Source organism: Macaca fascicularis, chromosome 2 (assembly GCF_037993035.2).
Source record: "Macaca fascicularis isolate 582-1 chromosome 2, T2T-MFA8v1.1".
NCBI lineage: Eukaryota > Metazoa > Chordata > Mammalia > Primates > Cercopithecidae > Macaca > Macaca fascicularis.
The window spans coordinates 45,505,939-45,518,687 of record NC_088376.1 but is presented as its reverse complement, the minus strand read 5'-3'; the positions used below and the strand labels follow the sequence as shown (position 1 = coordinate 45,518,687).

Here is a 12,749-nt window from a genome sequence, read left to right as displayed (position 1 = left end):
TACACAGGCGATACAGAGACCAGTGGTGGAGTTATGATGAACAATAGCATCCAAGATTCAGAAGCAGCATATTACTTCAAGCAGCTTACCCAAACCACATATACAAAAGAGCAGTCATGACTTCAGTCAGAGAAGAAAAAAAAAAATCCAGATTTAGATCTAGTCCTACAATACCCTAGACCCCATCTCCATCTCTAGACTCTGCCTCTCCCTCAGTACTCTCAGGTCACGTTCGCCTGTTTGTCTTCTAGGATGCCTACAGGACTGCCTGCCTCGGGTTCTTTACATTTGTTCTCTCTGCTGAACACTCATAGCACAAATATCCTTAGAGAGACCTTCCATGTTCACCCCAATACAAATAATCTCCACCCCATTTCCCAAGTCAGTCTATATCACGTTACCCTATGTTATTTCTTCTACTGCATATCACTATCTAAAATTCCTATTTACAAATTGTCTCTCTACTAGGATATGATACATGGATATGATACATGAGGTCAGGGGACTTCATCTGTATTTTTCTCAGCTGAATCCCCAGTGTATAGCATAGTATCTGGATCAAAATAGATGATAAATTTGTGAATGGATTGATTCACCTGAATTATTTCAGCACAAACTAAATTGTAGTAATCACACAGTTGGTTTCTAATAATTATTCATATTTAAGAACATACCCTCATCTTCAAAGAAATTATCAAATACAATTTTTTTTTGTTTTACTAACTCATTTAGGAACTGTTTTCTTTTCTGGAAAATAAGTTTATGCTAGACTAATTTTCAAGACTGAATATTTTTCTTCAAATGAAATAAATACAAACACATTTCTATATACACAGCATTTTTATTAAATATACTCTGTGAGAAAAAGAACACCCTAAAAGTGCCAGATTTCATGTAAATCCAATAACTTAGTAAATACAATAGTGAAAAAAAAATCAGAGGGAAACATAATTTAAATAATCTTATAAAAGAGCAAGAACATATCTTAATCTTCATATAAGAAAACAATCATCAAAATATAAAAGGGAAAGAAATCTCTTTTGTAGGAGAATATATTTCAAAATTCCATCTGATCATTTCATTTAAAAAATTCTATCTAAACACATGGGCAGTCTCAGTCTTACCAACATGTATGTTTAAATCAATGGTAGAAGGGGAATTTAGACTACTCATTCACACTGGGATAAAGTGACATTTTTGTTGCACAACAGTATTGCTCACTGCACTAAGAGTGGAAGATGGAGGAAGTAGATTTCTGGCTTCAGTTGTTAGCAGCAGAATTGGATTAATGCTAAAAATTTAGGAAAAAAATAGGGCCAAGCTGTAGCGATTTCCAAGTAACACAAACATTAACCAAACATTGCCAATTTGTAACGGGCTACGAAAAAACAAATGAAAATACTCTACATTAATATAGCTTTATGTTACTTTCTAATAAAGATACTCAGTGGGCATATTCTAAATTATATAGGGCTTCTATAGAGACCTAAACTAGCAAGTATAATATGAAGCTAACAGGATAGTGTCAACATATCTTGGGGTGTTCTAGCCAATGTTTGGCTACAAGTATTTGGAAGGAGTCAAATAACTATATGCACATTCAAAATGAATACTTATAAAAAGAAATCTTAATGTATCCAATATCCACAAACTGAAAAGTGTTACACATGTTGTGGGGGAAAAATACTGATGGTTGGCTGAATGACCAATTATACATACCACTTATGAAAAGCTGGGTGATACAGGTGCAAAAAAATATATATGCACACATGTATCTCTAATAACATCCTACCAACATATATGTGTTGGATGACATAGTTAAAGCTGTATTACCAAACTAGGATATGTAAGGTATCAATGTAGTTAAAATTAAATTTTAAGTAAAAAGCTGCTGCTACTTAAACAAGAGAGTGAACTTTGGGGTTTATTCAAGAATTAGTTCTCATATATAAAAAGTTTGATATTAATAAACAATTCTTGTCACCAGAAGGTTTTAGACAGTATAGAAACTTACAGAAAAGTGTTTTTGGACCACTTTAAATAGTTGGAGGAAGCAAATAAAAGGATTAAACTGGATTATGAGTATGAATGCATTTATGATCAAAATTAACACAAAAAAAATCAAAACACATTTCACAGCAGAACCTGCAAAAACTTTTGTATTCATCTTTTCTGAACCATAAAAAAGAATTAGTCTTAATATGACTTTTAAGCAACAAAAATAATGTAATCATGAAGTATCAGCTTGATTATGAATATATTTTATTATCTTTATCAGTTGGTAAATTAACTGTGTTATCCAAAAAGGCTGACCAGCTCTAACTAGTATGAACAGGATATTGAATTCATTAATGAATATATAACTATTTTGAACATACAAATAATGTCTGGTTTTACACACCCACTACATTTCAGTATCCTGTAAACTGTGAGGCATACAATATGTTTAATGTGGCAGAAAATCATATGAAATGATTATTTTATTCTGTTCAGTCCTTTTCCCATTAAGCATGCAAACACCGTCATAACCATCTTTGGTTTTACTTCTACGAGGTCGTCAGGTAATGCATATATCCGGGCACCGATCTTCCGAGCAACTGAAATGGCATATCTTGAAGAGACAAGAAAAATATCTTGGTGTTATCCACTGTTTTTTCACTTAACATATTTTAACAAAAGAGTGAAATATTGTGACAAGATTAATTTTACGAAAAGGTTAAGTTTGTGAGTCTTAAATCATATTCCCCATACAAGTTATATTTAAAAATATGAATTTTAAGGGCATAGTAACCTTTCCTATAAGGATTTTAGAGAATTAAAGGGCCACTGTGTTCTAATATAAACCATAAAGGCTTACTTAGCATTGTTCAGCTTGTCCTCATCAGATAAGTTTTCTCTCCTGATCATTTCTTGACGAACTGCATTTGGTGCAATGGCATCTATTAAATCTAGAACAGGTAAACTTGTGCTTATAGATTTATCCTAGAAAACAAAGCATAGATGAACATTCATAATCTTCTGACCTTTAATTTTCATTATTTTCAGACTCTTCTGATCATATAACTGAAGGCAATCTATAAATTATTTGTACCTAACCTAACGTTCAGCTTTTCTGCAACCAGCACACATAAATAAACCATTTAAAATATACTTTTCCTTAAATCTTTATATAGAGTTGTCAGCATACCTGAATAAGGTTTGTGGACGATAGCTCCTAAGTATGCTAACTCTAGTCTCTATTCTGTAAAAAATACACATCTTTTGAAAGGGAGTAGATGAATTTTTAATTAACAGTTTTTAAATTCTACTCATATATTTCTTAGACCATAAATCCCAAAGCCTTCCCTTAATATTTTTCAGAAAGAAAAATGAAATAGCGAAAGGGAACATTTACAAAGACATTGTTCTTATTGTTTTACATGTTTTAGTTTATTTAATCCACCTTTTAAACCCTAGCATATTGATAGTAAAGGAATTCTTTTTTTAAAAAAGATGAAGAACATGAAGTTCCTAAGATAGCTCAAATGACTTGTTTACACAACCAGTAAATACAGAACTGGTATTTGAACCCATGACAGTCTGACTCTAAAATGCCCAAGAGCATTTTGAAGTTACCACCAAGGCAAGCTAAAAATAGACAACTAAATTGTAGTGAATAGTGCATTGCAGATGAAATCAGACATCCTGGTCTGAACTGATTTTTACCACTTATCAGTACTTGAACAAATTATTTGTTCTCTCTCAGCTTGAATAGTGGCCACCACTGCTTGCCTACCCAGAATCTACCCACTCTTTACTTCTTCTATACAAATAGAACCCATATTTTTGCTCTATATCCATACCTCCTTCACATAGACATAAGCTTCAAGGAAAGCCGACATTCACAGTTCCAGGAGTGAATCTAAATTAACCTAGGTCAAGCATTCTTAATGGAAGCAGGGTGATAACCTTTTTTATGTATAAAGCATGCAGTGCATGAACAGGTAGGTATACAGTGTATCTCTGCATTAAAATTTCATGGGAGAGAGAGAAAAAGGGAAAAAATGTCTAAAAATATTCCTTAGAGGATAATTTTCTTTTAAGGTTTCAAAACACTGGTCTAAGCCAAATAGAGGAATCCTATTCTATTACCACAGTGATTTAATTTGGGCCTATGTTATGGAAAGCCAGCAACCGCTCCTCCTGGATGTGAATGGCGGATGAAACCTCTGTCACAAGCAGCAACTATCCTATGATCAAAAGGAAAACCAGCTTTAGGGTGAAGCTGGCACATTAGATGGCAAAGCAGAGATGGGAAAAAAAAATTGAGTTCCGAATGACATTCTTCAATTATTGGTTCAACCAATCCAGAAGTCTACCCTACCTCTGGATTACTGTTATTGTGGTCAATACCTTTCCTTTCAGTTTAAACCACTTGAAATTGGGTTTCTGTTACTTGAAGCCAGAGCACCCTTTCCTAATCTCTAAAGTAGAATGTCATAGGATTCTTAGGAATATTGAGGTGGTATAGGTGAAAGCATCTAGTATAGGCTCTAGCCAAATGTCAGTTCTTAATCAATATCTAATAAAACAATTTGAAGCCATGTGAAGAACAGTAACAGACTTCTTTGAACCACGATCAGCCACTTCATTTATTACTTTTTTTTTTTTTTTTTTTGACACGGAGTCTCACTCTGTTGCCCAGGCTGGAGTGTAGTGGCGTGATTTTGGCTCACTACAAGCTCTGCCTCCTGGGTTCTGGCCATTCTCCTGCCTCAGCCTCCTGAGTAGCTAGGACTACAGGCGCCCGCCACCATGCCTGGCTAATTTTTTTTGTATTTTTAGTAGAGACAGGGTTTCACCGTGTTAGCCAGGATGGTCTCAATCTCCTGACCTCATGATCCGCCTACCTTAGCCTCCAAGTGCTGGGATTACAGACGTGAGCCACTGTGCCCGGCCTCATTTATTAATTTTACAAAAATTTATATTCTTATTAGGAATGTTCATTTTATGATACAGATCTTTGGGCAGGGGTAATATTCTTATTAGGAATGTTCATTTTATGATACAGATCTTTGGGCAGGGGTAAGGGTAAAAATAATTAGGTCCTTTAAGTCTATCTGATGCTGGTAATCTGGATCTGCTTTTCGTATCTTCTCTGTTTCTGAGAAATTATCATACCTGTTTGCTCAATATGTAGTCTGCAGACCACCCACATGAAAATTATGTGGGGTACTTGTTAAAAGTGCAAATCTAGCTCCACTCAAACTAATGTCAGGTTATCTATGAATGAGGCTGGGAATCTACATTTTTAATAAGCTCTCTAGATGATTCTAAATGTGTACTGTATTATACTTTCTAAAAATAATATTTATTTCATTCTAGAATAAATTTTAATTTCTATGGGCTTATCTTTCATATATTTATGATTAATTTTTTAAAAGACAAGTGACTTAATTGTGCTATAATTTGATTCCTTATTTATATGTGTTATTTTAAATATTTCATTTAGATTTAGGAAACAAGTATTTTTCCCACCCATTTTCTTATGAGTTACTTTGGGTAAAGCTTCTACTGAGTTGAATGAAAATTTTAAGTTTCTAAAGATTGTATCAGATCTCTTATCTTCTTGTTTTCGATAAAATAGCCCTGTCTTCCAAATCCTCTAATTCGTACATTATCAGTGAAAGACATTTTACTTTTGCAAAGGGAAAGGGGTTACAGTGAAAACCCTTAGGTTAGTATATAAATACATTTCCACTATTTTTCCTTTTATTTCCTTAAGTTAATCATAAAGAAATGACCTCAGCAAAAAGAATTTCATTATCTTAATCTAGAATTACCTAGAGCTTGATTTTCAAGATAATCATTTTTCCCTTTATTTGATACATATTAGAACATTTCATTCCACTGCTGTTTCTGTCATTTTAAAAAATAAAAATGGAAAGGCCGGGCATGGTGGTTCACACCTGTAATCCCAACACTTTGGGAGGCCAAGGCAGGCAGATCATGAGGTAAGGAGATTGAGACCATTCTGGCTAACACAGTGAAACCCCATCTCTACTAAAAATACAAAAAATTAGTTGGGCGTGGTGGCGGGCGCCTGTAGTCCCAGCTACTCAGGAGGCTGAGGCAGAATTGCCTGACCCTGGGAGGCGGAGGTTGAAGTGAGCTGAGATTGCGCCACTGCACTCCAGCCTGGGCAACAGAGCGAGACTCCATCTCAAAAAAATTAAATAAATAAATAAATAAATAAATAAATAAATAAATAAATGTAGAAAAACAGTGATGTGGCCACCAGACTTCCCTAAAAGGCTCAGCAGACTCCCCTGCCCCGCCACATATGATGCCCTTTATATATTAGCAATGCCAACAGCGTGGTAAGCCCCATTTATTGAGCCCTTAATATGTGCTAGGTACTGTTAAGCTCTTTACATTTTGTTAACTTACATAGTCTAACAACAATCTTAGTAGATAGGGATTATTAATTTCCCCATTTTAGATATGGGGAAACTGAAGATAGAGAAATTAATAACTTGCCCATGGTCACACAGATACTAAATGCTGAGCCAGTAGTTTATTCATCAGTAGATGTAGCCCTGCTGTTAGTATAAATTGCTAAGGTTTCTGTAAAACAGATGCCCTTCTCATGTGGTCCCACACTCCCCCGCTTAGCTAATTTATATAGTATTGCTGACACCCCATACTGTGATTCTTGTTTTATTTGCCACCTTCCCTGAATAGTGAGCTCTTTGAGGGCACTATGTAGCCACAGCTACTAGCAAGGCAGCTGACACAGGGCAAGCTTTGAATATTTATGTAATAAATGAGCAGTATGTTACACAGCTAATCAGTAGCTCAGCCAAGAGTCAACCCAGGACCATAAAAACTCCAAAGCTTGGCTTTCCACTTGTGCATAGACAGACCTGGATATGAAACCCAGCTGTTCTGCTTAAAAGTTGTATGACAGTAGACAGTTACTTAACTTCTCTAATGCTCACCTTTTTGCTCAGAGTATTTAATTAAAAGAAACAATATGTAAAGTGCTTAACACAGTGACACAAAGGACTCAATAAATGGTAATTATGATTATTATTTGCTGATATACCACCTTCTCTATCTTCTTAGCAAGAGAAATTTATTTTGTGGCTAAAAAGGGTAAATTTGTCTTTTCTGAAATTCCTAGTTATAGTGCTACTTTGATTATAATTAAAATGTTTTTTCTGCTAGTACCACTTAATGTAGCCTTCAAACATAATGACTTCTGTAGTTGGAAAAAAGCCTCCCTCACCTCAACTATGTTTTAGCATTCACTGCCTCATTTCTTCACTATTTGTGCTCTCTTTAAAGATTTTATCATTAAGCATATGCAAAATGCCAAGCACTTTTGCGATGTTTCTGCCACCTCAGTTCTAAGTAGAGCCAAACTCTCAAGTCGGCTGTTCTCTATGGTTGCTCTCCCTTAAAAGGTTTATGCACTCCCATTTCTCAACTCTTTTATTCAACTGATCACCAAGTCTGTCTTTCCAGTTTTAATGTCTCCTTTCACCACCCCCATTTTCCTAAAATTACCTCAAATTCAGGCCTAAAACTGAATTTATCACCTTTTCCAGGAAGAAGCTGTACCTCATGACATCCCCATTTCTATTAGTGTTATCTGTTTTCCAGTTACCCGTGCCCAAAACATCAAGAGTTTTGGCTCTTCCCTCCCCTCTTCTTCCCCAAATCAGGAAGCCAAATCCTAGTTCTTCTTTTGCAATAACTTATAGCTTTCTAATCTTACCATTTCCATTCCCAGCCCCAACCCCCTTATTACTTCACACCTTGAGTACTGCCTTGGATTCTTCTGCACTGTCCTTGCAGTTACACTATTCTCCCTCCCCATCCTGTTCACCACATGCAGATTAGTATTCCTAAAATAACTGCCTTTCTTATTACCCCCTTTACTCAATATCCTTTATTTAGGCCAAAATCCTCCACAATCTTGACCCAATTTATGTCTTGCACAACATCCCTTAGGAACCATCTTATTTCTCCTAACTTTCTTAGACATGCCTTTATTCAAGATGGACCCTTCTAAGTTTGTTATCCCCCTTTCTCTCCACCAATTCAAATCCTCCCGCCATCTATGATGTTCAAATCCAGCTGTCTTTATCGGCTCTTCACTGACCATTCAATTGGAAATGATCAAACTTTTCATCCACAATATTAGTTGTATTACTTGAATTTTGTCATTTACTCTATAGTATTGTTACCTTCTCAGTTATACAATCTTTGTCTTTAAAATAAATGGTGAACACTCTGAGGGCCAAATTAATTTCCTATACTTTATACCCTTTTCTTTACTTAGAAAAGTTACTTAATAGGAGCTCAATAAATATTAATTTGCTCCTAAATATTTTCTATTGTATTAGCTATATACATGCTTAATATTTTCTATAAATTAATGTGCAAATGCATATAATTTCAACATAACAATTTTAAAGAATAACTGCCAATTAGAGAATTTTATAATACAATGCCCCTTGCTATTTTATATTTTTGTGTTCTATGTCTAAAACACAGAGAGACAAATCATGGATTGAAAATTACTTCAAAAAAAAATAAGAAGTAACAAAAACTCAGTGTCATTAGTTTCTTCCAAGATAGAAAAGGAAAAAGAAAAAAAAAAAAAGCAATTGAACTAGGACTCAGGCAACATCTCTGCCAATATCCAGCTGTCCTATTAAAACCGCCTTGGGCCTCAGTTTTTGGCAAACATGAGAAGATTGAATTGATAAATTTCTGACGTTTCTTTCACTTTGTAATGTTGTTAAGCATATAAAGCAAGGGCAAAGAGAGAAATAAAAATGGGTAGATATCTCTTAGGATAGCTTAGTGTTTCATCTCTTTGTACTTTATTTCAGTAAAAAAACACAAATTGATTGCAGTTTTTCACACATAATAAAAGCACAAACACAAGGCTCACTGAATGAATGTGTACAAGCAGACATGCTTATTTGTAGCTAACATCGGCTTGCATGCAAAAGCAAAACACAATGGAAATGCATGAAAATTAGTGGGTAGGTATGTACAGATTACATTTTGAGTGCTTTATGAATCATCCACAAATGCTCGGAAGTGAGTGTTAAGTGCCATTATGAAGCCAGATGACAAGATTTTTTTTTCCTACCAGTTTTCTCAATTCCCACTTGGATCGGTTTGGCTGGCTCTGTTATGCCTTGGAAATGATGTCAATACAATTCTGAGACTGCTGCTAGGGAGCACAAAACATTATAGGTCCTATATAAACAATGGCTTATCTTTTTCATTTGATAACTGGATTTTTTTTGGCTCTATTCTGTTTATTTTTTAAGATTAGATTACCAGAGTCAGATAATATTAACCTGCATTTATACTTAACTGGACAACCAATCAAAAATTTAGTAATTAAAACTGAATATTTCAAGTTTACACATGCCAAATAATTAGTATGCCTAAACTCATAAATCATGTTTCTGACATACAACATCAATATAATTCTAAGCCAAACCAATGTAATTTCCAATAAAAATTCATTCCTGTCCAGGCGCGGTGGCTCATGCCTGTAATCCCAGCACTTTGGGAAGCCGAGGTGGGCAGATCACAAGGTCAGGAGATCGAGACCATCCTGGCTAACATGGTGAAACCCTGTCTCTACTAAAAACACACACACAAAAATTAACTGGGCGTGGTGGCAGGCACCTGTAGTCCCAGCTACTTGGGAGGCTGAGGCAGGAGAATGATGACCCGGGAGAATGACCCGGGAGGCAGAGCTTGCAGTGAGCCGAGATCGTGCCACTGCACTCCAGCCTGGGTGACAGAGCGACACTCCGTCTCAAAACAGAAAAAAATTCCTTCCTATAGCAATGGAAAAAGAAAGAAATTTAAGAGTCTTGCTTACCTTAAAGCTGGAAATAGAAGTCTTTTTGTTTGCACTTTTAAGAGTCTGATTGACCCATTTAATAATAATTTCATCATTTACTTTTTCACCCTCTCCAAGATCTGATAACACATTCAATGTGTACCTGCAACAGAAAAGATGTATATTTGAGACTGAAAAGGGTAAAATTTGCTTTCACATAATTTATATCAATGCTTAGATAAATACTTAAGGAACAGTTCAGTTCTAACAAATATTTCTAATTTTAGTCTGGCATTTGCACCCAGTTACATTCCAAAGTTACAAACCTCATTAATCTGAAACAAAAACTACTACATGGTAGTTTTAAAACTTAAAGCAATTCCTTATGAAGCCATTTTTAAGAGGCATTAATAAAAGTGATAGTGTTTCTGGATATTGACCCATTTTTAAATAAAATACAATTTACAAAAAAACCATAAGCAACAGTAAATCCTTTAAAAATTAAAATATTTTACATTGTATATTTCTTCTGTGTTCATTATTGTTCAAAAATAGCTAAAAGTTTAGTTCAGATTACTTGTTGGAGGAAACAGGCAGTGTTGGTACCAACATATCAGCCTTTACCTTCTCATCAGCTGCCATACCAATGCCAGGGTAAGTGTTGAATTCCCTTCATTTAGGTCCTGCCCAGCAATGCCAACCAAGGAGAATTTGGCCTTGTTCTTCCCAAGTTCCACTGCATAGTTACAGTTTTCAATCTATAAATAAGTAAAAGTTTGGGTATAAAACAGATTTTTAAAAACATATCTCCTGAATACACCAGCCTAGTTCAGCCATCTGAAAAACAGTTATGATGACACCTTAAATTTATATGACCAATTTCATAATAATAACCCAGGGAAAGCAAGGACATAATTATTTCCATTTTATAGTTGAAGATTTAAAGCACTGAGTGGGTTAACCTAAATAGAGGAACAACTGGCTGGAAAGTTTTAAGATCCCCTCCTATTCTAAAAGTCTTGACTATCCAGGCCGGGCGTGGTCGCTCATGCCTGTAATCCTAGCACTTTGGGAGGCCGAAGCAAGTGGATCACCTGAGGTCAAGAGTTCGAGACCAGCCTGGCCAACATGAAACCTCATCTCTACTAAAAATACAAAAAGTAGCCAGGCGTGGTGGTGGGTGCCTGTAATTCCAGCTACTCAGGAGGCTGAGGCAGGAGAATCACTTGAACCTGGGAGGTGGAGGTTGCAGTGAGCCAAGATCGCACCATTGCCCTCCAGCCTGGGCAACAGAGAAAAAACTCTGTCTCAAAAAAAAATTTTCTTGACTATCCAAGATGAAATAGCTTATTAGTGGTACATCTGTGACTAAAAGACAAGGTTTCTTGCTTTCCTTTAATGAAGTAATAGATGATGTTTTGTTTAGATTTAAAATTTAAAAAAAGAGAAGAAAGTAATTGTTTTATTAAGAATCTAACTTCATCTCCAATATTCTTTACCCAGATCTTACTCATCCTCTGAAATTCAGCTTTTGGCCCCTTTCTTCAATAAAGGCTTAACCTTAACTGTGCCAGCTAATAATGATCTATCCTTTGCTTGAACTCCTAAGAATGCTTATTTTGTAATGCTTATGCACCATCTTCTACTTATACTTAGCCTTTTATGTGTTTCCTTTCAACAACTATAGTATAAGCTTCTTCTAAAGGACAAAAATTTTTTCATGCACCAATCTATCCACTTCCAGCACAATGCCCTGTCTAAAGTAAGAATCTGATACATAAACACCTAATAAATTGTTTACCCTCCCCAACCACACACACATACTTCTTTCCAGTGATATAGGTCCAGCTGGGTCCTTTCTCTAACACTTTTTTTGTCTATCCTGGAGTCAATAGGGTTTTTTATCTCCATCATCTAGTGCTGTGTTTCTTATATCAGAACTTATAAATTCTTATGTATCTGAGTCTTTTTGCTCCAGTGAAATTATAAGCTCTCATAATCTTATCACCAGTAGGAACAAAAGTGCTTACACTAAGTACTTTTTGGAATAAACATTTAAAAGGAGAACACTATTTTTCTTAATTTTCTTCCAAAAGTTAGTTAAGGCACCATTACAAAATAGTCTAACCTAAGGTACATAGATACATTTTTCCCAATAGTAAGAAAATATTTCCAGGAAATGTGAGACAGCTAATGAAAGAATTTGTACAAATACATGGTTATTGTTCTTTAAAAAAGAGAATCCAAATTCCCAAAGTTCAATTTACTACAAATAAAAATGGAAGATCTTTGAGCCTGCTATAACATCTGCCTGGCTCACTTCACAAATTGAGTAAAATGTTTGATATGTATTCATTTTTTTTAAATCCAAGGAGAAGCTGGGTGTGGTGGCATGCCAGTAGTCCAGCTACTTAGGTTGAGGCAGGAGGATCACTTAAGGGCAGGAGTTCAAGGCTGTAGTGTGCTATAATCATGCCTGTGAATAGCATGCACTCCAGCCTGGGCACCATAGTGAAACCCTATTTCTAAAAAAATTTTTAAAGAGTTTTTTAATGCAGAGATAATATTCCAAAAAATTGTTTGGAATCATATTAAATTATAGGCTTAGACCGCTTAAAAGAAATATATGCTATAAGAATGTCGATTTTAAAAAACAGAATAGATTCCTAATTTATGGAAAATAACATTAGCACTTGAATTACTTAACACTGTGTACAGAAGAGTAAAAAGCCAGCGTATTTACCATGGACACCCATTTCAGTGGGAGAATTTTATAGCAAACTGCAGTAATCACATGTGTTTCAATGAAGAGCCATCTGCTTTACAGTTATACCAAAGTTCCTAAGGGAAATGATGGCGAGAAAGGAGTTCAGGGTTGCTAGTATAG

General features: G+C 35.3%; 1 protein-coding gene across 3 annotated transcripts in view; it reads right to left on the bottom strand.

Annotated features, from left to right (window-relative positions):
- Positions 1–821: 821 nt before the first annotated feature.
- PLS1 (plastin 1) overlaps positions 822–12,749 on the bottom strand; it is a 111,322-nt gene continuing 99,394 nt past the window's right edge. For all 3 annotated transcript variants that reach the window (XM_015445183.3, XM_065540063.1, XM_005545996.4), the window contains 4 exons: positions 10,487–10,620; positions 9,902–10,025; positions 2,858–2,982; positions 822–2,611 (listed from right to left, as the gene is read on the bottom strand). In XM_015445183.3, the coding sequence (XP_015300669.1) occupies positions 2,476–2,611; positions 2,858–2,982; positions 9,902–10,025; positions 10,487–10,620 (519 nt within the window). In that variant the 3' untranslated portion in view covers positions 822–2,475. The remainder of the gene's footprint in view (positions 2,612–2,857; positions 2,983–9,901; positions 10,026–10,486; positions 10,621–12,749) is intronic.